This window comes from Pristis pectinata, chromosome 35 (genome assembly GCF_009764475.1).
Source record: "Pristis pectinata isolate sPriPec2 chromosome 35, sPriPec2.1.pri, whole genome shotgun sequence".
Classification (NCBI taxonomy): domain Eukaryota; kingdom Metazoa; phylum Chordata; class Chondrichthyes; order Rhinopristiformes; family Pristidae; genus Pristis; species Pristis pectinata.
The window spans coordinates 15,478,624-15,504,384 of NC_067439.1; the positions used below are offsets into that span (position 1 = coordinate 15,478,624).

The 25,761-nt window shown below is 51.8% G+C and overlaps 2 protein-coding genes across 6 annotated transcripts in view; one reads left to right on the forward strand and one right to left on the reverse strand.

The window, feature by feature from the left end:
- Positions 1-25,761, forward strand: part of LOC127586454 (protein FAM98A-like) — a 108,828-nt gene that overhangs the window by 47,852 nt on the left and 35,215 nt on the right. The gene's annotated exons all lie outside the window — the stretch shown is intronic.
- The window catches only part of rasgrp4 (RAS guanyl releasing protein 4), a 223,122-nt gene that overhangs the window by 17,972 nt on the left and 179,389 nt on the right, over positions 1-25,761 (reverse strand). The window contains exon 14 of one of the 4 annotated variants that reach the window (XM_052044432.1): positions 4,233-4,269. The exons of the other annotated variants lie outside the window; for them this stretch is intronic. Coding sequence (XP_051900392.1) covers positions 4,233-4,269 — 37 coding nt within the window. The remainder of the gene's footprint in view (positions 1-4,232; positions 4,270-25,761) is intronic. 4 annotated transcript variants of the gene reach the window in all.

Genomic DNA, 25,761 nt, shown 5'->3' on the forward strand with positions numbered 1-25,761 from the left:
CAGTGTGGAGGAACAGAGGGATCTTGGGGTCCACGTCCATAGATCCCTCAAGGTTGCCACACAGTTCGATAGGGTTGTTAAGAAGGCGTATGGAGTGTTGGCCTTCATTAGTCGGGGTATTGAGTTCAAGAGCCACAAGGTGATGTTGCAGCTCTATAGAACTCTGGTCAGACCACACTTGGAGTATTGCGTTCAGTTCTGGTCACCTCATTATAGAAAGGATGTGGAAGTTTTAGAGAGGGTGCAGAGGAGATTTACCAGGATGTTGCCTGGATTGGAGAGCATGTCTTATGAGGATAGGTTGAGTGAGCTCGGGCTTTTCTCTTTGGAGAGGAGGAGGATGAGAGGTGACTTGATAGAGGTGTACAAGATGATAAGAGGCATAGATCGAGTGGACAGTCGGAGACTTTTTCCCAGTGCAACAATGGCTAACACGAGGGGACATAATTTTAAGGTGATTGGAAACAAGGTATACGGGGGATGTCAGGGGTAAGTTTTTTTACACATAGAGTGGTGGGTGCGTGGAACGCACTGCCTGCAGAGGTTGTGGGGGCAGATACATTAGGGACATTTAAAAGACTGTCAGATAGACACACGAATGATAGAAAAATAGGGGGCTATGTGGGAGGGAGGGGTTAGATAGATCTGAGAGCAGGATAAAATGTCAGCACAACATTGTGGGCCGAAGGGCCTGTTCTGTGCTGTAGTGTTCTGTGTCCTATTGCTGCACATCCCAGGGCTTGCTCCCTGATCCTCCATTCCTCCGGCAATGATGCAGGGAGAGGATTTGAAGCTTGTGGACTCCTGAATTGTGGAGTGGTACCAGTGGGGACACACTGATCCGTCAGTGCCAACCCACTACCCGCTGCCACTCGGGGGGGCGGGGTCAAAGCACCTGCTGCTCAAAAGGGTGCACTCCTTTTAATACGCAAGCTCCAGACTGTGCCGTGTGTGGTGTAATACATCGGAAATGATTATTGTGGGGCAAGGAAAGACTGGGATTCTCTTCCAGTGGAATTCTCCTCCCCAACTCCATCTCCCTCGGTTCCCCTCCACAGTCACTCCGTCCCCTCAGCCCCGAGTGGTCTCGCTGCCTGACTCACCCACAGTCACTCTTCCATCGTCGATCTCCCTCTTCTTCGGGGCAAGTAAAGCTTTCCCTACATTGCACTTATTTGCCCCACACCCCGCTCACCTGCCACACCGCTCCTACACCAGCTCCCAATCAACCCCACCCCGACACTAAAGCTGCCTGCCTACTCTCATAGCATCACAGGGCCCAGAACCGTGGCCTCCCGTCTCACCACGTCCACACCGGGCGGGCTCACACCCTCAACATCCCTGTGGTCACCTGCGGCCAGAAGCTCAACTGGACCAACCATGTAATTCGGGCACATTGAGAGGACCAAGTTGGAGGAGGTGCATGTCAATGTCTGCCTCACCTGGAAGGGCTCTCGAGGTGCCGTGAGGGAGGAGGTGTCGGGACAGGTGTTGCACCTCTTTCGGTTACGGGGGAGAGTGCCTGTGGTCAGGGAGGGGTGCGTGGGGAGGGATGAGTGGACCAGGAAGTCAGGGAGAGAGTGGTCCCTGCGGAAAGGGGTGACTTCCGGTGGGCTTGCGTTGCAGCTGGCGGGAAGGACGAAGGAGGGACGTGCTGGTGGGTGAAAGGTGAGGACGAGGGGAACTCACCTCCCTTCCGTCTGGGGGGAGGTGGGGCTGAGAGCAGAAGTGGGGAAATGGAGGAAAAATTTAATTGAAAGCCAACTCGAAGAACAACACCCGCCTGGGTGGTCTCCAACCCAGTGGTATGAACATTGGAGTTTCTAGTTTCAGGTAACCCTCCCCCTTGTGCTCCTTTCCCTCTCTTTCTGACTTGTCCTCAGCATGTCCCCACCACCCAGTATTGTTCCTCCTCTCCCCACCTGGGTCCACCTGTCACCTGCCTCACGTCTCCGATTCCAGCATCTGCAGCCTCTTGTGTCATAGCCTCTTGTGTTACCCCCCACCCCTCCCTCTCCCCCCTCTATACTCTCAGTCCCGATGCAGGGTCCTCGACCCAAAACATTGACCATCCCTCTGCCTCAACAGATGCTGCTCGACCTGTTGGGTTCCTCCAACAGTTTGCTTTTTGCAACCACGTAGTACTCTGGCTACAAGAGCGGCTGGGTGTCCTGCGGTGAGTGACTCACCTCCTGATACCCCAGAACCTTCCCAACAAATACGAGGCACCTATCAGCAGCAATGATGGGATACCTTCCGTTTGCCTTGGTGAACTAACAACATTCAAGAAACTCGACGCTACCCAGGACAAAGTTGCCCACGTGACCAGCATCTCATCTACTGCCCGAAACATTCATTCCCTGCGCCATCAGCGCACAGTGGCTGCAGTGGGTGCTGTCTGCAAAATGCACTGCAGTTCCTCACTGAAGCTACTCTGATTGCACCTCCCAAACCCACAACCTCTACCGGCACAAAGCAGGTACAGGGTTCCCTGCAAGTCACAACGCATCCTATCCTTTACCATCACCGGGTCTAAATCCTGGAGACTCCCTCCCTAACAGCTCTGTGGGAACATCTTCACCAGAAGAACTGAAGTGGGTCAAAAGGGCAACTCACCACACACCCTCTCAGGGCAATTACGGACAGGCACTTAACACCCGGCCTTGCCTGTGGTTCACCAGCTTTAAATTGATTTTAAATAAAAGCCAATCCCAAGCAATCCAGGTCCAACCCGGAATCTCCATTCCTGCCCGATCCAACACCTAGAGGTGCAAGGTAAGATAGGTCCTAGCCAACATGGTTTTGTGAAGGGAAGATCCTGCCTGACCAACCTATTGAGTTTTTGAAGAAATCTCAGGTAGGGTGGATAGGGAGAGGCTGTGGATGTTGTGTATTAGACTTTCAAAAGGCCTTCGACAAGGTGCCACATAAGGGACTGATTGATAAGATGAGAGGTCATGGAATTACAGGTAGGATAACAGAATGGGTGGAGCATTGGCTGGTTGGCAGGAAGCAAAGGGTGGAAATATAAGGATCTCGTTCTGGTTGGCTACCGGTTACTAGTGGTGTGTTCCGCAGGGGTTGGTGTTGGGGCCACTTCTTTTTTACCTTGTCATTAACAATTTGGACGATGGAGTAAATGTTTTGTGCTAAGTTTGCGGATGACACCAAGATAGGTGGAGGAGTAGGGAGTATTGAAAGAGACAGGAAGGTTGCAGAGAGGACCTAGATAGTTTAGGAGAATGGGCAAGGAAATGGCAGATGAGATTCAATGTTGAGAAATGTGCCGTTGTACACTTGGAAACAGAAATAAACGGGCAGATTATTATATAGAAAGGAGAGAAATTCCAAAGTACGGAAGTACAAAGGGACTTGGGGGTACTCGTGCAGGATACCTGCCGGTCGGGCCGGTGGTAAAGAAAGCGAATGCTATGTTGGCATTCATTTCGAGAGGTATAGTATATAAAAGTAAGGAAGTGTTGATGAGGCTCTACGGGGCACTAGTGAGGCCTCATTTGGAATACTGTGCACAGGTTTGGGCCCCATATCTTAGGAAAGATGTACTGATATTGGAGAGGGTTCAGCGATTTACGAGGATGATTCCGGAATGAAAGGGCTTACGTATGATGAGCGTTTTTTGGCTCTTGGACTGTAGTCACTGGAGTACAGAAGAATGAGAGGGGACCTCATAGAGATGTTTAGAATGTTGAAAGGACTGGACAGAGTAGATGTGGCCAAGCTGTTTCCCTTGGTGGGTGAGTCCAGGACCAGAGGGCATAATCTTAGAATTAGAGGGTACAGGTTTAAAAAGAGATGAGGAGAAATTTCTTTAGCCAGACGGTGGTGAATTTGTGGAATTCCTTGCCATGTACAGCAGTGGAGGCCAGATCATTGGAGGCATTTAAGGAAGAGATAGGTAGATATCTAAATAGTCGGGGTATCAAGGGATATGGGGATATGGCTGGAAATTGGGGTTAGAATAGTGTTTTTTTTTGTGCCCCCCCCCCCCCAATTTCTCATTTCTTTTTCTTTTTTCCCTTTTCCTTGGAGCAGACTCGATGGGCCGAATGGTCTACTTCTGCTCCCTTGTCTGGTGATCTTGTGAACACTGCACCAGCCACTAAACTCTTGGGGAAAGCATCAAACTGCTCAAAGCAGGCGGTGAGGTTCCAGCACTTTTCACCAGAAGCACCAGAGTGACCGATAAAGGACAATGGAGAGGCTTTCCTTACCCTGACACCTGTATCCTTGCTTAATGACACCCCAGAGCTGTAAAGAAAAAGAGAGAATTACATTTAGACTGAGAATAACCATAAATATCTTTAAACATATCAGTATGTCGTGTACTTGATATTAAATACAGGCCGTCCCCAGGTTACGACAGGGTTCTGCTCCCGAGAAATGTTCGTAACCCCAACTGTTTGTAAGTCAGATCGCACAAACAGCGGTGACAGGAGAGCGAGCAGGCACGGGGAAAGCATTCACGTGGAGGGGCCGCTCGTTACCTGGGGAGCACCTGTAGAGGAAACCGTTGCTGGAGAACTACATGAATGATTCATCACTGGCGTTTAATTAACCATCAAAACTTGGTACAAACTGGGCAGAGGCGTCGACAGCGTTGGTGTATGATCTCTGCCAACGGCTCACCAGCTATATCTCATGTCTCGGCCTCAGTTAACAGTTTCCACTTTTTACCCTTTAACCTCTGTCCTCACGGCCTTTATCCCTTAACCCTGGCAGCAAGAACCACTGTTCCCCCGGTTCTCTGCCCCTACAAATCACGGCCGTCCGCCCTTTACCCTTTAACCTCTCCTTCGACTTACAAATCCCGTGCAGTTGTCACAGAGGTTGGCTTCTTGTATGTGTTCTCCTGGAAGTTGTGGAGGAAGCCAAGGGACAGCTTGGAGCAGATGGAACTGCCTCTCAGGAAATAGGCGGTGATCTCTTCCCGACTTATCAGCCCCTTGCTGCAATGAAACCACCAGCGTCATTGGCCCGTTATACAATCACAGAACCATTACCACAAATAAGCCCCAGCCAGCCATCGAGCCCACACCAACCATCTGTGGCCTTCCAGTTAATCCCGTCCCTGCCTTTTCAGAATACCGTAGGAGTCATACAGCACGGAAACAGGCCCTTCGGCCCACCGAGTCCGTGCCGACCATCAACCACCCACTCACACTGATCCTGTTTTATTCTCTCCACATTCCCATCAACTCCCCCCAGATCCTACCCCTCAGCCACACACCAGAGGCAATTTACAGTGGCCAATTAACTCTCCAAGCTGCACGTCGTCGAGATGTGGAAGGAAACCACAGCGCCCGGGGGAGACCCACGGGGAGAACGTGCAAACTCCACACAGACAGCACCAGAAGTCAGGACTGAACCTGGGCCACTAGAGCTGTGAGGCGGCGGCACTACCCGCTGCGCCACCGTGCCGTCCACTGTGGCTGCATTCAGTACAATGTAGTCACCAACCTGAACTGTACCACCCCCATTCACCACATCTCCCAGGCTGGGACTTTATCCACTGGAGTGTAGGAGACTGAGGGGTGACCTTATAGAGGTGTATAAAATCGTGAGGGGCTCAGACAGGGTGAACGCACACTGTCATTTTTCCCAGGGTTGGGGAATCAAGAACTAGAGGGCATAGGTTTAAGGTGAGAGGGGGGAGATTTAATGGGAATCTGAGGGGCAACTTTTTCACCCAGAGGGTGGTTAATATGTGGAATGAGCTGCCAGAGGACGTGGCTGAGGCAGGTACATTAACAACATTTAAAAAGACACTTGGACAGGTACACAGATAGGAAAGGTTGAGAGGGATATGGGCCAAATGTGGGGAAATGGGATGAGCTTACATGGGTGTCTTGGTCAGCATTGACCAGATGGGCCGAAGGGCCTGATTCCGCGCTGTATTACTCTATGACTCTACTGCAGGGAAGAATAGCGGCATCAATGTCATAGGACTCCCACACCTTGAATTGACGCCTCTTCACCACCAGTGGACACAGACCCAAATCGGCTGAACTCAGCTCGACAGGTCCAGGAAGTTTGAGTGCGCATTAATTCCGCGCAGGGGACTGGTTTACGGGAAGTCCTTCTGGAGACTATCAACCCCAACAAAACTGCAAACACCCCAAGTCCAATGAGCCACTGCTGATTAACCCAATGAGACATGAGCACTGTCAAATGGGCTTCGCAGGGCAGAGTGAACATTCAGACAGTGTACAAAGGAAACAGGGTGTCCAACTTACCGATCTTTGTCAAAGATGAAGACGGAAAATGGAAAACTAGCAGCGATTTTTTCAAACTCTTCCTGGGAAATGTAACCATCTTGATCATGGTCGTAGTTTTTAAATACGGACTAAAGGGTGAGAGAGGAAAGTGTCAGGACAATATCACACCACCAGCTGCAAGGCTCTGCAAGCTGAAATGTTGGCTGTTTCCCTCCCCACAGATGCCGCCTGACTTGCTAAGTGTTTCCAGCAGTTTCTGGTTATACTTCAGATTTCCAACAATTTGCTTTTGGGATTTAACATTTCTATGTTAAAGAAATGTTAAATTTCTAAGCCTCAGCCTAACCTGGTGAAATCCAGTTTCAGAAGGCTGCATGGTTCAGTGATGTTTCTCTCCTGTAAATGCCCAGTTTTATACTACGAAGGACACACCAGGAGCCCAAGTCTGCAGTGTACAGGAGGGAGATCCAGTGACCCAAGTTATGACGGAGCAGGGAATCCCGAGCTCTCACTGAGAGGAGAATTGAGGAGCTGTGGGCCCTTCCGCTGACGGTTGGACCCTAGCACCGTCCTTTGGTCCTTCACTCATGTGTCTCAGTTTCGAAATTCCAATCCTTGTCTCCCAGTCCAAAGGACGAAGGGATATGGGGAGGGGGAGGGAACTGGGCGCCGGTGGATGAGCAGCCACGATCGTGGTACAGCAGGGACGAGGGCCTGAATGGCCTCCTGCTGCTCCTATTTCCTTGGTTTCTATGTTTAATCCCTCCAGGGCCACTCTCTATCCCAGCAACCTCTTCCTGCCCCAATTCCCACACTCCCCATCCCCTCCTAAGCCTCCTTATCCCACATCTTACTTCAACCCACCGGTGACCTACCTCGGCACCGTCCTCACATCTCTGTGCCTCACTGCTGAAGCTGGTTTGCTAATGCACTTGCTGCAATGTTTCACCATGAGGTAGGTGCTATATAAATGCAAGCTGTTTTTAACTCATTCACTTCAAATATTCTCCCAGCTTTCCTATGGCTGTTTTATTCATGTTGTTAGGGTAACCCACAGCTGAAAGCCAGTCACACTGATCAATATTAAAGGATGCTGCCCGATCTGCTGAATATTTCCGGCATTTTCTCTTCCAGTTCTGCCACGGGTCATCTGCTGGCTCAGCTTTCCTCTCCCCCTTGCACTACCTGTCCTAGTGGGCATTTCCTTCACCGCCGAATTTCATGGCTTTGACACTCCGTTGATTGTGTCCCCCTCTCCAGCTGCCCTCATGACCCTGTCCACGAGATAACTTCATCAGCAGCTTATCCCCAGAGCAACACTGGCCTCATCCTGAGGAGGGAGAACCTGGAATAGGACAGAACAGGGACAGGCCCTTCGGCCCACAGTGTCTGTGCCGACTCCGATGTCAAATTAAACTAAATACCTTCTGCCTGCCCATGACCCATATTCCTCCATCCACATCCATGAGCCTACCTAAAAGACTCTGAAACTCCTCAATTGTATCTGCCTCCACCCCCACCCCTGGCAGCACATTCCAGGCACCCACCGCTCTCTGTGTTTTAACAGAAAAGCTTTCCCCCTCTCACCTTAAATGCATGTCTTCTATTATTTGACATTTCAACCCTGGGAAAAAGATCCCAGCTATCTACTCTGTCTGTGCCTCTCATTATTTTATAAACTTCTCTCATGTCCTCCCTCGGCCTCCGTCGTTCCAGAGAAAACCCAAGTCTGCCCAATCTCTCCTTATAGCTCATACCCTCTAATCCAGGCAGCATCCTGGTGAACGTCTTCTGCACCCTCTCCAAAGCCTCCACATCCTTCCTGTAACGGGGCGACCAGAACTGCACATGGTGCTCCAAGTGCAGCTTGACCGAAGTTTTATACATCTGCAGCAAGACTTCCTTATTTTTATACTCAGTGCCCCGACTGACGAAGACAACATGCCGCACGCCTTCTTTACCACCCTGTCTACTTGCGTGGCCACTTTCATGGAGCTATGGACTTGGATCCCAAGATCCCTCTGTACATCAGTGCTCTTAAAGGTCCTACCAATAACTGTATATTTTCCCCTTACATTTGACCTCCCAAAGCGCAACACCTCACACTTGCTCAGGTTAAACTCCATCTGCCACTTCTCTGTCCATATCTATAACTGATTTATATTCTGCTGTGACAGCCCTCCACACTGTCCACAATCCCACCACTCTCTGTGTTATCTGTGAACTTACTAACTGACCCATCTACATTTTCAGATAATTCCTTTGTCCTGATCCACCCCCTTCCCATCCTCTCTGCAGCTGAACAATAACTGGTTTTCTCTCTTGCAAACAAACACCGCAAGTGCTGGAAATCTGAAACAAAACAAGATACCTGTGGAAAGAGAAATGGAGTAAACATTTCTGGTCGAAGACCCTTCGTCAGAGGCTTCTACATGGAACCTCTCAGGTCTCTATTAGATTGGCTCGAACTCTGTTTCTCTCTCCAGAGATGCAGGCTGACCGGCTGGGAATTTCCAGCGTCATCTGTGTTTATTGCAGAAAGGACCTTGCCTCAGCTAGATGCGATGTTTAGCCCTCACTGAACTACTGAGGCACCATGCCAGCTCCTGTAATCTATCCACATCCACTCTCTCCCCAGGACACACACATCAATAATTCAACTAGGATACAACAACAACCAGCATGTATATAGCACCTTCAACAGAGCAAAAACATCCTAAGTTTCTTCTCAAGATGTTTCATACAAGGGCCTGATGAGGTGTCCCCTCTGACCTTGTGGGAGGCTAGTGCAGAAATTGCAGGGGCCCTGGCAGAGATATTTAAAACGTTCTTACCCACGGGTGAGGTGCCGGAGGACTGGAGGAGAGCTAATGTTGTGTCATTATTCAAGAAAGGTTCTAAGAATAAGCCAGGAAATTATAGGTCAGTGAGCCTGATGTCAGACGTGGGTAAATTATTGGAAGGTATTTTGAGGGACAGGATATATAAGTATTTGGATAAACAGGGCCTGATTAGGGATAGTCAGCATGGCTTTGTGCGTGGCAGGTCACGTCTAACCAATCCAATAGAGTTTTTTGACGAGGTTACCAGGAAGGTTAATGAAGGAAAGGCGGTGGACGTTGCCTACATGGACTTTAGCAAGGCCTTTGACAAAGTCCCACATGGGAAGCTGCTCCAGAAGGTTAAGTTGCTTGGCATTCAGGATGAAGTAGTCAATTGGGTTCAATGTTGGCTCAGCGAGAGAAGCCAGAGAGTGGAGGCCCGTGACTGGTCGTGTGCCGCAGGGATCGGTGCTCGGTCCGCTGTTGTCTATCATCAATATTAATGATTTAGATGATAATGTGGTAAACTAGATCAGCAATTTTGCAGATGACACCAAGATTGGGAGTGTAGTGGACAGCGAGGAAGGCTATCAAAGCTTGTAAAGTGATCTGGACCAGCTGGGAAAATGGGCTGAGAAATGGCAGATGGAATTTAATGCAGACAAGTGTGAGGTGATGCACTTTGGGAGGACAAACCAGGGTAAGACTTACACAGTGAATGGTAGGGCTCTGAGGTGTGCGGTAGAACAAAGGGACCTGGGAACACAGATCCGTAGTTCCTTGAAAGTGGCATCACAGGTAGATAGGGTCGTAAAGAGAGCTGTTGGCACTTTGGCCTTCATCAATCAGGGCCTTGAGTACAGGAGTTGGGATGTTATGTTGAAGTTATATAAGACATTGGTGAGGCCAAATGTAGAATATTGTGTGCAGTTCTGGTCACCTACCTACAGGAAAGAGTGCAGAGAAAATTTACGCGGATGTTGCCGGGACTTGAGGACCTGAGTTATAGGGAGAGGTTGAGTAGGTTAGGATTTTATTCCCTGGAGCGCAGGAGAATGAGGGAGATCTTACAGAGGTATACAAAATTATGACGGGTGTAGATCAGTTCAAATACAGGCTTTTTCCCCTAGGTTAGGTGAGTCTAGAACTAGAGGTCATAGGTTTAGGGTGAAAGGTGAAATATTTAAGGGGAATCTGAGGGGGAACTACTTCACTCAGAGGTGGTGCGGGTGTGGAACGAGCTGCCAGCGGAAGTGGTGGATGCGGGTTCAATTGTAACATTTAAGAGAAGTTTGGATGGGTGCGTGGATGGGAGGAGTTTGGAGGGATATGGTCCGGGTGCAGGTAGTTGGGGCTAGGCAGAAAACCAGGACTAGATGGGCCGAAGGGCTCTGTGCTGTAGTGCTCCATGACTCTAAAAAAAAACTATCATTGAGCTATGTGAGGAGATAAGAGGGAAGTTGACCAAAGATTTGTTCAAAGGGTTACCTTCTTTAGGTGTTCCCGAAAGGAGGAAAGGAACAGTGAGGAGCAGTTTATGGATGGAAATTCAAAGCTCTGGGACTTGTCGGCTGACAGTCAGTGGTGGAGTGATGGTCAATATCTTGGTGGGCTTCAGAGATGGAGGAGGCTGGTGAGATGGGGTAGTCGGATCACTGTGAGGGAATGGCTGGGAATGGCTTGAAGGACACTCTTGGGTCCAGGTGTGATCGAGCACGTTGACTTAATTTGTCTTTCACAGGCCAATTCATAACAAAATGATTCAGGTCATTTCCTTGTCTCCAAGGCTCCAAAACCCTGAGATGAAGCAGCCATCAAGTGTCCCGCAGTGTGACCGCTGTGAACCCGTGAATTGTTTCCTTGGTAACACCATTTGTGAAGTGTGCGTCCTTCATGGATGGAAACACACCCTAACATTGCACCTCCTGAGCCCACACCCATCCCCCTCTCCTCAGCACCCTGGCAGAACCATCACCGGGACCCTCATACAGCGGACCACCAACAGCTTGTCCGTGCCGGCTGGTGCTGGAGAGAGCCCAGGAGAAAGTAAGTGGAATCAGAGGGTATCAGACTCTGGGAACACTGCTGTGAGACAAAGGCTGTCACCTCCCCGGAGCCCAGGTAGTCACCAGTACCTCAGTGAGCACGGCCAGGGAACTGTGGAAGATGCACCCGCAGACCATGACAGTGGGGGCAACCAGGGCATCAGGGGTAACTGAGCATCTTCCTGCAGGGCCAGAGGAGGGAAGGGACCATCTGGATAGCCCCAGAGCACCCCCATCCCCATGTGAGCCGATCAGGAGCTGAGATGGTGAAAGGAGATTCCCTGGATGGCCCCAGAGCACCCCCGTCCCCACGTCAGCCGATCAGGAGCTGGTGAAAGGTGACTCCACTGGCGAGCCGAATCCTGTGGGTGAGGGAGGGTGGGAAGCCTTTCATCCACTCGACGTTTGAGGATCACCAGTGGACACTTTGGGTTCTCACCAAGGCCGGCACACAAGCTCTGTAGTGTATCCTTCCATGGAAGGGTCTCTGACGTTGGAGATCAGCAGCCTGCCTCACCCAGATCCATCGGTTTCTCCACATCTCCCAGCGACAATCTCTTATTTCCCTCGAACCATATTCACACCTCCCACCCCCACTAACCCCTCACCAAACAGGTCCGTTGCCTGATCGCACTGACGGTGCTGACATCACGGTCGGTTCTCGGGTACTTACGTCGACCAGCTGCCGCACGTGCTTGCTGATGGTCAGGGCGTCGAGCTTTGGGGCCACTCCTGAGGCCCAGTCAACAACCACAGGCGGTTTGCAGGGGGGGACTGTCTGGAAACAGAGAGGGGACGGGTCCACTGTCAGCGGTGCTGGAGGCTGGGGAGTGGCTAGGACACACACACGCTCACTGTGACCACACACACACTCAAACACACACACACACACACACACTCACACACACACAGTGACCACACACACACACACACACACTCACACACACACAGTGACCACACACACACACACACACACACACACACACACACACACACAAACAAGAGCTGTATTCAGAACTCTGAGACAGCAGGCGATCCAGAGGACAGAAACATGTTTCAAGGATGTTTCAGGCCCCTCTCCAACTCTCTCGGCCAGAGACCAGGGGCAAACAATGGGAGCAGTGTTACGGCAGCTCAGAACACCCAGACACCATGTCCGGCACAACCTTTCCCAGGTGTGGGAGAGTCTGTCGATGTCCCTTCAGCGCAGTGTGTCTGCACCAACCATAAAACACCCATTTACACTGATCCCATTTTATTCTCCTGATATTTCATTAACTCCCCCCAGATTCTATCTCTCAGGGGAAATTTAATTCACCAACCTGCACGTCTTTGGAGCGTGGAAGGAAACCAGAGCACCTGGGAGAAACCCACACGGTCGCAGGGAGAATGTGCAAGCTCCACACAGACAGCACCCGAGGTCAGGATCGAACCTGGGTCACTGGGGCTGGGAGGCAGCAGCATGACCTGCTGTGCCACTGCTGTGGAATACTTCACTCTATATTAGCCAGAAAGCTTCAAATTCCAACCAACGTAAGATGGTGAATTTGGGCGGAGATCTCCTGATCTACTGAAACTCCTCACCGACATGGCGTCAATGACCAGCGCCGGAGAGCTGTGTCCGTCTCTCGCTGACATTCTGGGGGTGTACCAGCAGAAACCCTGTGGTTTCTCCGTGTGCAATGCTCCTTCTCACTGCACGGCCGAGGGTCATGAGTCTTTGGAAATTTGGTCCTCAGAGAGAGGTGGAAGCAGAGTCTGGATCAATGGTTGTGGATATTGAGAGAGTAAGTCAACTATTGTCCACTAACCGGCCTTGCTGGAGGAGCAGACTGACTAGCGGACATTATCGTATTAACACTCCCACACACACCTAATAGAGTTACACAGTGTAAGCATACGTTTTCTGGTGGACTCAGTAGGATTCCAAGGAGTGTTGGAAGTAGATCCAGGGCTAGCTTTAAGGAATCTCAGCAACTGAAGGCATGGTGTGTAAATCAGCACCTGGTGAGCCAGATGCCAAACCACTGGGATCTCCCGATCGTCGGATTAGTGGACGTTTGGAGTTCTACCGTGCCCCCGGAACTACAGTGTGGAATCACCAGCCCACCTAAACCCTGCGGCTCCACAACAGCACTCGTACCCAACATGGCCCTCACACCCCATCAGGCAGATCCTGGGAGGGGAGAAACAGACTGCTGGCAGAACGCAGCGGGTCCAGCAGCATCCGAGGAGGAGAGGGATGGTCGACGTTTCGGGTCGAGAACCCTGGGGGTGGGTCAGGGTGGGTGCGGGACGTCTCCTCTTGTGGGAGGATCTGGAACTAGGGATCACTGTTTAAAACTAAAGAGAGGAGGTGAAGTTATGTCTCAGCAGGAGCCCGGAGCTCTCTTCCTTAAAGAGCGGTGGGGGGAAAGTCTTTGAATACTTTTAAGACAAATAGATGTTTGATCAGCGAGGGATGAAAGGTTACCACAGGTAGAGGGGACTGGGGAGATGAGATTACAGTCAGACAGTCAGGTTAGCGTGGAGCAGGCTCAAGGGGCTATTATGTTGGTGTTAGGTTCACTTACCACCGTTCGATGAGTCCTGGGCTCCTTTGTGTAAGACAGCTCATAGATTTCATCCTCGGTGTAGTACAGGTCGAGCGATAGCTGGGAGAAATGGACAAAAACTTCAGCAAAGACCAGGCGAGGGCACAGAGAGCAGCGGGAGATGTGAACTGTGTCTGGTGGATGGACACCAGGACATTTACAGGGCCCGTGAACTAGCTCGTTCTCAGTATCTCCTGTTATCCTCTGCAGTCCCAGCACTGCTACCTCCTGCAGCCCCAACCTCCAAGATTTCCGCTCACTTCCAGTGTCAGAGCTGTGCAACTCCGATTTTCATTAAAATTAAGCTTTTGGTCACCTGACCCGATGGTGCCTCTCATGTGATGTGGTGCCATCGATGTTGCCGTGAAGTCTGGGAGTGTTTCACTGGTGGAGGCTCGGCGTGGTGGGACGTTCCCTGGTGGCCGGAGAGAACCGCTGGCACGTGGAGGCCAAGATGCCAGGCTCGGGCACTGGGGACACTCTGCTAACTTCTGGGATGCCTGAAGCTAGACCCAAGCCAACCCTTGAGGTGAAGCTCACCCCTTTCCACGAGAGGGGGTTCTCCATCTTTAAGATGAACAGTGGAAAGGTTACTGCGGCGTTTCCTTCTTGCTTTGGAAACTGGGATGTTCCTGACAGTTCAGGGAGGGGGCTTTGTAACAACACCTCCTAGGGATTCTGGGTTTGAACCAAACTCCAACCTTAGTCCTCCCTCAACATAAGTCACTCACAAATCAGACTGCTGGGAAGAATTCTGTCACAAGCAGAGTCCCTAACCATCAGGCAACAAATTCCACTTGCATTACAACCTTCACGTGGTCGAACGCCCTGAGCTAGTTCACGGGAGTACATCAGACAAGTTCTGACATTAAGGGCATCAGGACGCGTGGGTAAAGCTTGTCCACACAGGTAAACTGTTGATAGAATTCAGAGGCTTTGGGTTAAAGGCCACTGCTGGAAATACTTGGCAGGTCAGGCAGTATCTGTGGAGAGGGAAGCAGAGTTAATGCCTCAGGTCCAAGACCCTTCATCAGATTGGAAAGGGAGGAAACAGATGGGGGAGAGATAGGTAGAACAAGGGGAATATCTTGGATAGAGTGAGACCAAATGATGTGTAAAAATGTGGCACTTGGAATCACATTACACTTCCTTGTCCAGAATCTTTCCCTGATTTGGGTCGGTTGGGATTGTCCTTTGTTTAGTGACCAGCCCACTTCAGATTGGAAGGAGATACAGGAGACTGCAGATGCCGGAATCTGGAGCAACAAACAATCTGCTGGAGGAACTCAGCGGGTCGAGCAGCATCTGTGAGGGGGAGAGGAACTGTCGATGTTTCAGGTTGAGACCCTGCATCAGATTCTCCCAAGGTTCTTCCAGCAGATTGTCCAGTTGGAAGGCTAGTGTGGTGGACTCACTGTCAGGAGATGTACTAGGTCCTTGTTGGCTTCGAAGGGGGGAGTGCAGCTCTGGATTCGGGTCAGCTCGGAGATGCGACTGTACATCTGTTGCAGTTTGCTCAGGTTTATCTTCGTATCTTCGATATAGTCTGGCAGCGCCTCGTTCAGCGAGACCAGATCCTTCAGATGGACCCCGAGGATGGGGATCTTAAACCCGGTGCACTCACTGAAGACACGGCGGTAGTTACTGTAGTTACTGCACGAGGACAGGAGCTCAGTCATTTCGTTCAATGCCTACATTCGAGAGAAAGGAACAGGGTTACCAGGGGATGGCCAGCTTTGTTGCATAAAGTCACAGAGTCAGACAGCACGGAAACAGGCCCTTCGGCCCAACTGGTCCATGCTGACCAAGATTCCCACCTAAGCTTGCCCGCGATTGGCCCACATCCCTCCAAACCTTTCCTATCCTTGTACCTGTCCAAGTGTCCTTTAAATGATGAGATAAGATCTTTATTAGTCACATGTACACCGAAACACACAGTGAAATGCATCTTTTGTGTAGAATGTTCTGGGGTAGCCCGCAAGTGTCGCCATGCTTCTGGCGCCAACATAGCACACCCACAACTTCCTAACCCATACATCTTTTTTGGAAATGATGTTATTGTACCTGCCTCAACCACTTCCTCTGACAGCTCGTTCCATTCACTGACCACTCTCTGGGTGAAAAATCTTGCCCCTCAGGTTCCTATTATGCCTTTCCCCTAGTTTTTGATTCCCCAACCCTGGGAAAAATACTGTGTGCATTCACCCTGTTTATGGCCCTCATGATTTTATACACCTCTATAATATCACCCCTCATTCTCCTACGCTCCAAGGAATAAAGTCCCATCCTACTCAACCTCTCTCCATAACTCAGTCCCTCGAGTCCCGGCAACATCCTTGTAAATCTCCTCTGCATTCTTTCTAGCTTAATGGCATCTTCCCCGCAGCAGGGTGACCAAAACTGAACACAGTTTTCCAAATGTGGCCTCACCAACACCTTGTACAACTGCAACATAACATCCCAACTTCTATACTCAGTCCCCTGACCGGTGAAGGCCAGTGTGCCAAAAGCCTTCTTCACCACCCTATCTACCTGTGACACCACTTTCAGGGAACCATGCACTTGTACTCTGAGGTCCTTCTGTCCTACAACACTCCCCAGGGCCCTGCCATTCACAGTAATAATCCTACCCTGATCTGTCTTCCCAAAATGCAACACCTCACACTTACCCGAATTAAACTCCATTTGCTGTTCCTTGGCCCACTTACCCAGATGATCAAGATCCCTCTGTAAATCCTGAGAACCATCTACGACAGCATCTATTTTAGTATCATCTGCAAATGTACTAACCACGCCTTGTACATTCTCATCCAAGTCATTGATATAGATGGCAAACAGCAGTGGGCCCAGCACCGAGCCCTGGACCTATGAGACAGTGGCTCTACCAGATGCACCAGTGCACTGCCCTTTCTACCCTCAGTTCCTTGGCTTCCTCCGATTTATTGTGTATTCCATCACTTTATTTGTCCTTCTGAAGTTTATTCCCTCGCACTTTTCCAAATTAAACTCTATCTGCCGGTTCTCTGTCCGTGAAACCAGACCGTGAATTCCTTTCTGCCTAAGAAACCTTCTTGCTCATTCTCCACCCCTGGTAATTCTGGTATCATCACCAGACTCCTTAACCCTGACCCTGGACTGAATACGTTACTCATCGGTCCCAAACTAACGACTAACTCTGTACCCCCACACCTGCTGTTTTGGCCACTTGGGGTTTTATTTCCCAGACACCCTGTTGCCCTGTGACCTGGCTGAACAAGAGGCAGCTTCGAGCTAATTGGCAGATCCGTGAGTAAACAGACAGACCTTGGTGACGTCCTGCGAGAGGTAGGAGCTGGTTTCCTTGAGACGCGAGATGGCACTGTGACACAGCCCTCCGATGACGGCCATTAGTGTGTTGAAGTTCTGGAGCAGCCGGAGTTTCTGTGAGGGAACAGAAGCCTGTTGTACCTTATGTTCTATCTTACTGCTTATAAGACAGGACACTGATCAGTCCATTGCGTCCACGCCGACACTGAGTAATCCCATCAGCCCCGTTGCCCCTCAAACATCCCGATAACTCATCCTCCCTCACGTGCACATCAACTGCTTTAATTCACAGCGCGTTTTCGGAAGCACCTGGGGGAAACCCACACGGTCACAGGGAGAGCGTGCAAACTCCACACAGACAGCACCCGAGGACAGGATCGGCCCCGGGTCCCTGGAGCTCGGAGATAGCAGCACCACCCGCTGCACCACCGTGCCGCCCAATGAAGAAACATCAACTATCTCAGAGCTGGATTTTCCAGTTTCACACAGTAAAAGTTTAAAAGAAACTTGGAAGCCCTACCCAGGGAACAGGTGATTTGCCACAGTTGACAATAACATATTCTTTGATCATTTTTCTTTAGGAACATCTCAAGTGGATTTGGAAATGCTTGCACGGGCTGCTGGGCAAAGGGACAGGCTGGGCAGCAGTGTGAGGGCTGCAGAGTGAGAGGCAAGGGCAGAAAGGGGGCAAAAACAAAAGAGCGCGCGATCCCACGGGAGGCAATGCACTCGCTCAATGTTTGTGAATGTTGCAGATTTGGTTATGTTTGAGAGTACCAAAAAAATGCATCTTTTGCGTTTTTGTTCAATAACAAAAAATACTCAATTATACCGAAGACAAATAGAAATGGCAAAAAACTCCCCAAAACTGAAAGTAAAAACTGGCCCAGAGATGACTCGCCCAGATGTTGAGCTCATACGTGACCTCACGGTTGATGTGGCAACCATCTACATGTTTGCCAGCAATGGAGAATGATGACCGAGATGCAAATGATCATCTGTGATATTGCGACAGAAATAAAGGGCAGCATTTCCCAACAAAGACACACCCCTTTGGAAAGGGGGAACATCTCCCAGTTACAACTGCTCGCTGCAGAGACACGCTCCAGGAAGTAGTTCTTGTTTCAATTCCTGTTTCGGAGACTGGGAGAAAGATGGGAAAAGAGTTAATTGTCCAACGTGGATGAAAGAATTAGGAGCTGGCACAGGCCTTGCTATTCAACGAGATCTGACTGTGATCTCAACTCTCCATTCCCCTTTACCCCCCCCCCCAGTAGCCTCCCTCCCCTTGATAATCTCTGAGACTTTGCTTCCACTGTACCGCAAGGAAGAGAGGTCCATAGACTCACTGCCCTCTGAGAGAAAGAAAAATAACCTCTTCCCTTAAATGGCAACCCCTTGTACTTAAACAATGACCCTTACATTGTAGGTTCTCCCACAAGAGGAAAGGCCCTCACCTGAACACATTGGGCACAAACTCTGCCCCAGACCAGTGAGGATGAATGGCCTGGTTCTATGCTGTAGCTTCTGGTGGTACAGACTTACAGAACTATTGATGTGGAGATGTGAGTTCGAATCCCATTGTGACAGCTGGAGAGGTCAAGTAATTCAGTCTGTATGGAAAAGCTTCAAGTGCCTCAGCAGTTCACGGACAGTAAGATGTCCACACCCAGTGAACTAATAGATAAAACGTTCCACCTAACTCAGTGAGAAGCCTCCAGAGGGGAAATCCCTTCTGGGAATTTGCCTGAGACCAATGCCGACGACTTGGCCAATACTAACTTTGTGCTTCAGTAGATTCCAGGAGAAAGAATGAGCTGTGAAGATCCTGAGTTGAGAATGTTGTGACTGTTTAATTTAATCAAATGCAACTCTTCAGAGAGTAAAAGTAATTATTTTTGATGCGATCACGTGGGAATCTTAATCCAGCTCTGTTGCCCCAATGTGTAAGGTTGCCTAGCAACCAACATGCCTGGGTGACTGACTTCCTCGGGGACAACCCCTAGGTCTAGTACCTGAGCGACGTGTATGAACTTGGTGAAGACCTCTGCTCGCTGGGCCGGAGTGGGCCTGTTAAGGATCATCAATTGGACCCACTGGGAGATCCCGTTCACCAGGGACACAGCCCGCTCCAAGGCCGGATTCTCTCTCACACACCCACTGACCGTGTAGCTCCTGTAATCCAGGTACTGGAAGAAAGGAGAGGTGTTTATAAAGCGTCCATCACAACTTCTGAATACACCCACACTCTTCATAGCCAACAGAGGGCCTTTGGAATGTAACCCACTGTTCTAAGGTAGGAAATATGGCTGCCATTGTGCACAGCAAGCTCCCACAAATAACAATAAAGCAGAACATATTTTTAGGACAAATGTTGGTAATGAAACGAAAGGCGGGAGTGCTGACAGGGAGGGGCTCCCTTGGGACTGTGCTGAAAGTCAGCCGGTGTCCTAAGCTCGAACCTCTAGAGTGGGCCCTGAAGCCACGATCTTGCTTCAGAGATGAGAGTGCCCCAAACTAAAGGTGGAGCAGGCAGTGCTTGATGGGACTTGGCACCCTGGGGAACATCGTGGGAATGGCCACATTTACAATGAGGGGGTTGTCCTCCATACATCCCAGAGAGGGTGAGAATGGTACATCTGGCCCTCTCCAGCTAATAGTAAGGTAACCAGGATGGTTAAGGCAGGGACATGGCACTGAGATACAAGCTCAGCCATGGTCTTACCGAACGGTACACCAGGCAGAAGGGGCCGAATGGCCTGCTCCTGCTCGTTATGTTCCCATGGGCTAAACCAATGGCTCTCTTTTCCACATTTCCTTCTGATGTAGAAGAAGGCTATTCAGCCCATCAAGTGCCTGCCAGCTGACAGAACAATCCCATTCCCCACTAGTTTTCCCTGTAACCCATTTTCCCCACATTCCCATCAATTCCCCCCAGATTCCATCACCAGCCTACACACTAGGGGCAATTTACAGTGGCCAATTAACCCATCAAATGGCCCACAATAATCCTTATCACCCTTGGCCAAGTAATCCAGCTATCACCCCCTGGCATTTAAGGGCATTACCATCACTGAATCCCCCGCTACCAATATCCTGGGGGCTACCATTAACCGAGAATAGCCACATACACACTGTGGCTACAAGTAAAGGTCAGGGGCTGGGAATCCTGTGGTGAGAAACTCACCTCCTAACTCCCCAAGGCCTGTCCAGCAGCTACAAGGCTCAAGTCAGGAGTGTGACCGAACACTCTCCACTTGCCTGGGTGAGGGCAGCTTCAACAACACTCAAGAAGCTCGACACCATCCAGGACACAGCAGCCTGATTAATGGCCACCCCATCCACACCCGCTCACTGACTCCACCACTGACACACAGTAGCAGCAGTGTGTACCATCTACAGGATGCACTGCAGCATCTCACCAAGGCTCCTCAGACAGCACCTCCCAAACCCACCACCTCCACCAGCTAGAAGGACAAGTGCAGCAAACGCACGGGGACACCACCCCCTGGCAGTTGCCCTCCAAGCCCCACACCATCCTGACTTGGAAAAATATCACCGTTTCTGGGTGAAAATCCTGGAACTCCTTCCCTGACAGCACTGTGGATAAACCCTTAAGGACTGCAGCGGTTCAAGAAGGCAGCTCACCAGCTCCTTCTCGAGGGCAACAAGGGATGGGCAGTGAAATGCTGGCTCAGCCTGCGAAGCCCATTCCCCTCGAATAAATATAAAACACTCACCGACAGCCGGCAGAAGCACTTAAACTCCAGGTAGCTCAGGTGTTCGGCAAGTTCCGTCGGCTCCAGGTGATCGAAGAGCAGCGAGACTTTCCGCTTCTTGTTGTTGTTTGGCGTGCCGTGCAGTGTGTACTTACGTGTCCAGTCCTGCATGTGACTGCCAAACACAGGAGGAAGAAACATTATGTCCCGTTCAGGCTGGGGAGCAGTCACCCAGGCCGTCCACTGGAGCTGGACAGGTCATGGAGCTCTCCAATGACCTCAGCACCATCACATCGGGCTGTAGGCAGCAGGAGATGGACTTAGTTCCTTCTGCTAGAGCACCACATGGTACTGGCCGTGTGCTGCGCTCTGTTTCTGAAACTAAAGTCCATGTAACTACTGCAGAAGCAGGGTACAACACAGAACACGGTGCAACACAGAACAGGGTGCAACACGGAACACGGTGCAACACGGAACACAGTGCAACACGGAACACGATACAACACAGGACACGGTGCAACACAGAACACGGGGCATTTAGGACATGGATCAGGATAAACTCCTACCCCATCCGAACACAATGTGAAGTACAGACCATTAGGCCCATCGTGGTCATGATGGCCTTTTCGAGAGTGCTATCCAATGAATCCCTCTTTCCTCCCAGCCCCTTACCTTCCCCCACCTGCCCCCTTTCAAAGGGGGGGGGCATGAAATCTGCCTCCACTGCCCCTTTACACAGCGCACCAAGTCCCAGCAACTCACTGTGTCGAGGTGGCCCTCCTCAGTCCCTCTCACTCCTCCCTCCCCCTCACTCACCCTCACTCTTCAGCACTCTCCTCCACTCCCCCTCCTCCTGCTCACCCACCCTCCAGTTAATAGTCACTCAGCCGCTGGTTTAGGTTTTGAGGGTGTGTGTCAGATCCCAGCTGTAAGGCAGCTCTGGACCTCTCAGCAATTAAAACATCACTGCAGGAAATTCAATCACATTTTACAATGCAAAACAACAGTGAATAGATGTAATCTGAAATGACCGACTGTGAGATACCACCGGGCATTTCCTATTGCCTGTCACTTCTGCAGTACCGACCCAGATTACACATCAGGGCCACACACTATCACACCTTGTCCCGTGTTCCTTTCCGAGTGCCCTGCCATTGTCCTGAGGTAGGGGCCAGGAACATGAATCCCCCCACCGATCTACATCCCGCAGTGCCAGACCAGGATGCCGGCAGGAAGGAGAGGGATGGAAGGGCCTGTCCCTGCGCTGCACACCTGTGACCCCTTGTGCTGGGCTGAGAACCTGGGACAACCTGCAGTGAATCATCCACCACGTCCTGGTCCAGTGGTCCTGACTCACCCCCAGCACCAGCCCCACCCCTCACCCTAGCACCAACCCCACCCCACACACTCAGACCAACACCACACTCCACACACCAGCCCCACCCCACCCCTCACACCGGCATTAACCCCACCCACACACCACACCCACCCAACACGTCGACCCTACCCCACACACCGGCTCCACCCCTCACACCCCAGCACCAACCCCAGCCCTCACACCGTCACCAACCCCACAACCCAGCTCCAGCCCCACCCCACCCCACACCTCACACACCACCCCCACCCCCACCCCACGCTCTGTGCCTCACATGTTGGAGGTGTCAATGAGCTGGCAGTGAGACTCCTCGCCTTCACCTCTCACCAGCTCCCAGAACTGCGACATCACGTCCTCCAGCTTGGAGTCCACTGTGAAAACCACGGGGTAGTGAGCGATCCAGTACCTGGAGAGGGACAGAAACAACACGGTCAACTCCCCAGCAGCCCCCATGAAGGGGTTTCGACCTGAAACATCAAGAATTCCGCACCCCCCCCCCCCACAGATACTGCTCGACCTGCTGAGTTCCTGCAGACGATTATGTGTGGCTCCAGATTCCGGTGTCTGCAGTCTCTGGTGTCCCAGTGTTAACTCCCTGCCCTCCTGCCCCCTTCCAACAGCGCCCCGGGCAATTTTCCACCCAGCAGACAGGGCAGACGGGCCTCGGTTTGATGTGTCTCGCTGACAGGGTGGCACTCCCTCGGTTTTGAGCGTGTTGTGAGCTTGAACCTTTGCGTAGGTCATAAAGCCATGTTCTGGATTCAGAGATGGGTGTGGCGGAAGCAGAGCGGACAGGGCTGGCAAATGCCACCTGGGCAAGTAGACAGAGGAGATGTGGTTCCCTGCAGGAAACCGCGTCGACATTTACAGTTTACCATGAGGGAGGAGTTTGTCCTCCATTCATCCCCGAGGGAAAGAGATTGGATCCGACCGTCTCCGGCTGGTGACATGGGAATCAAGGGTGTAGAGTCAGTGCGCCAAGGTAGGTCGGCCATGGTGTTATTGAATGGCAGGGCAGGTGTGAGGGAGTGAATGGCTCCTGCTTCAGTGTGACTCCCCCCCCTCCCTCACACACCTCGAACCACAGGGTGCTGAGACCTTTACCCAAATGAGGGAGGGCAGTTGCAGTGACTGCAACAATCACAGCCATACAGAAATGTAGGAAATTGGGGCAGGACCAGGCCATTTGGCCCCCCGATCCTACCCCACCATTCCATGGGACGGCGGCCAAGCCTCCAAGTGAATGCCATGTTCCTGCTCTCCCCCCGTTTGTGTCCAACACCTGACCCTGGGGTTGTCTCCGAGCATTTCCACCAGTTGTGCGGTCCACTCTCTGGTTGGATCTGCTCCTGGATTCAGCACCTGCCCATTGCCCCCTCCGACCACCGCCCCCCCCCCCCAGGATCGAGCGTGTCAGTGGAGCTCTCGTGGGGGGCTGGGGGGAGAGGGGAGCAGCCCCACTAGTGGAGGAGCAAGGTCACCCCCTGTCCTTTCGGGAGGCAGGGTCCCGGTGGGTGGGCCGGAGACAAGGTGATGCGCCCACGTACTCCCCCCAGTCCCACCCACACTCCCCCCTTCACCGGCACACAGCGTGTTTACCTCACAAAGTGGCAGATCTTCGCACGGAGCTGGGTGGGCTTCTCCCCCGGAGCGTCTCGGTAAGTGGCTGGAGGTCAAGGATCGTAGGGGCTGCCCAATCTGCCCATCACCAGTGCTACCTCCCCCACCAGAGTGAGCTGCTTCCATCGCCTCCTCCTGCCGTTTACCCCCTCCCTCTCCAGGTTCCCACGGGGGGGGGGGGGGGACAGGGGCAAGTGGTTGGATTATTTGTTGTGTGTTGGGGAGTTGCAGCAGGAGGCAGAAGGATGAGGTGGGTGTCGACTGTGCCGGGAAGCCCTTGCCCCTAACCCCACCCTCCCCGGCCTTGTCTCAGCGCCTGCAGGGTCCAAGAGAAGTCTGAGACCTTCTCAACCAACCAAACAGGCGGCCGACTGGGAGAGTCCGCCGGCTCAGCACCTGCTTGTGTTCATGACGTCGCCTGCCTGGTGGACCAGTGAGATACCCAGCACCACCCAGGCCTGGCCTCTCTGAGCAACACTGGCTGCAGTGGACTGGGCTCTTGGCCCTGGCTCCAACGCAGAAGTCCAGTGAAAGTGTGTTCAGCCTTCAGTGCCTCCATCGCTCTTCCCCTGGGTGTCCAAGGGTTAAACGCTAATTCCTGGCCAGCACTAGGTATGGGCCACACTAATGGTTGCTTCTGGCTGATGCTTGGATCAGACAGGGCACTAACCACTCACACAGTGGTCACCGTGTGTCAGGGATCCACACTGGTCACTGAGACCACTCCGCCATGCTCCACAGCTGGACGGCCCTTTCCCATCCCAGTGGCAGGGTGAGCTACATCAGCTGGGCCTCAGGCACAGCAGCCGTGGTTCGACGCAGGGTCGCTGAACCCCTGCTACTGGCCTGGAGTCTGCCGGAAATGGAGATGAAGGTTTGGGACACACTGAGTGGGAATCTCAGGAGCACTGGAATTTGGTTGATGCCTCTGAAGGTTGATGAAGGGTGATGGAAGTTTGTGGGCCCAGGGCCTGGAGTGCTGACCACACTCGGACCACAACCTAGTGCACTGCCCGGCAGGGTCTGGGTACAGGGCGGGGTTGGGAATGGCAGCCAGCGTATCGAGGATTGACTGCTGAGGATCTCAGAACAGGAGGAGGCCATTCAGCCCATTGAGTTTGTGCTGGTAAAAGAAGAGCTACCCCACCTAGTCCCACGTCCCAGCACTGCGTCGGTAACCCTGCGGGTCACTGCTCTACAAGCCCACACCCCTGCACTGTGACGAGGGTTCCTCCACCCACCCCCCCCCCCACCCTCTCAGGCACACTCCCCACCATCTCTGGGGAAAATGGTTTCCCTCACCTCCCTCGAATCTTCCACCAATTATTTTAAACCCTTGCCATAAGACCATGCAGAATTAGGCCATTCTGCCCATCGAGTCTGCTCCACCATTCAATCATGGCTGGTTTTTTCCAACCCCATTCTCCTGCCTTCTCCCCGTCACCCCGTTACCAATCAAGAACCTATCAATCTCTGCCTTAACTACACCCAATGACGTGGCCTCCGCAGCCCTCTGTGGCAACGAATTCCGCTGATTCACCACCCTCTGGCTGAAGAAATTTCTCCCCATCTCAGTCCTAAAGGGACATCCCTTTATTCTGAGGCTGTGCCCTCAGATCCCGGACTCTCCTATTGATGGGAACATCCTCTCCACGTCCACTCTGTCCAGGCCTTTCAGTATTTGCCCCTTGGTTTTGCCCCCTCTGTCAAGGATATGGGTTCCTTGTATTTATATCTAGATCCTTTGTAATTTTTGACACGTCTGTTCAGTCTCCCCTCAGGATCCTGTGCTTCAGAGACAGCCTGTCCAGTCTACAATCTTCTCATCAATCTCCCCTGCACCCTCGGCAGTGCACGCACCTCTCTCCTGTGCTGACCAGGTCCGTACGCGGTATTCACACTGTGGTCTGGCTGTCTGCCTTGGCGGGGGGTGCAGGGAGAGCTGTAGGGGAGAGGTGAGTGGTGTGGCCAGCATCGCTGGGTAGCCACTGGATACAATCAGGGGCTGGGCAAGCACTACAAGTTTTGGGGGGGTGCTGGTTTC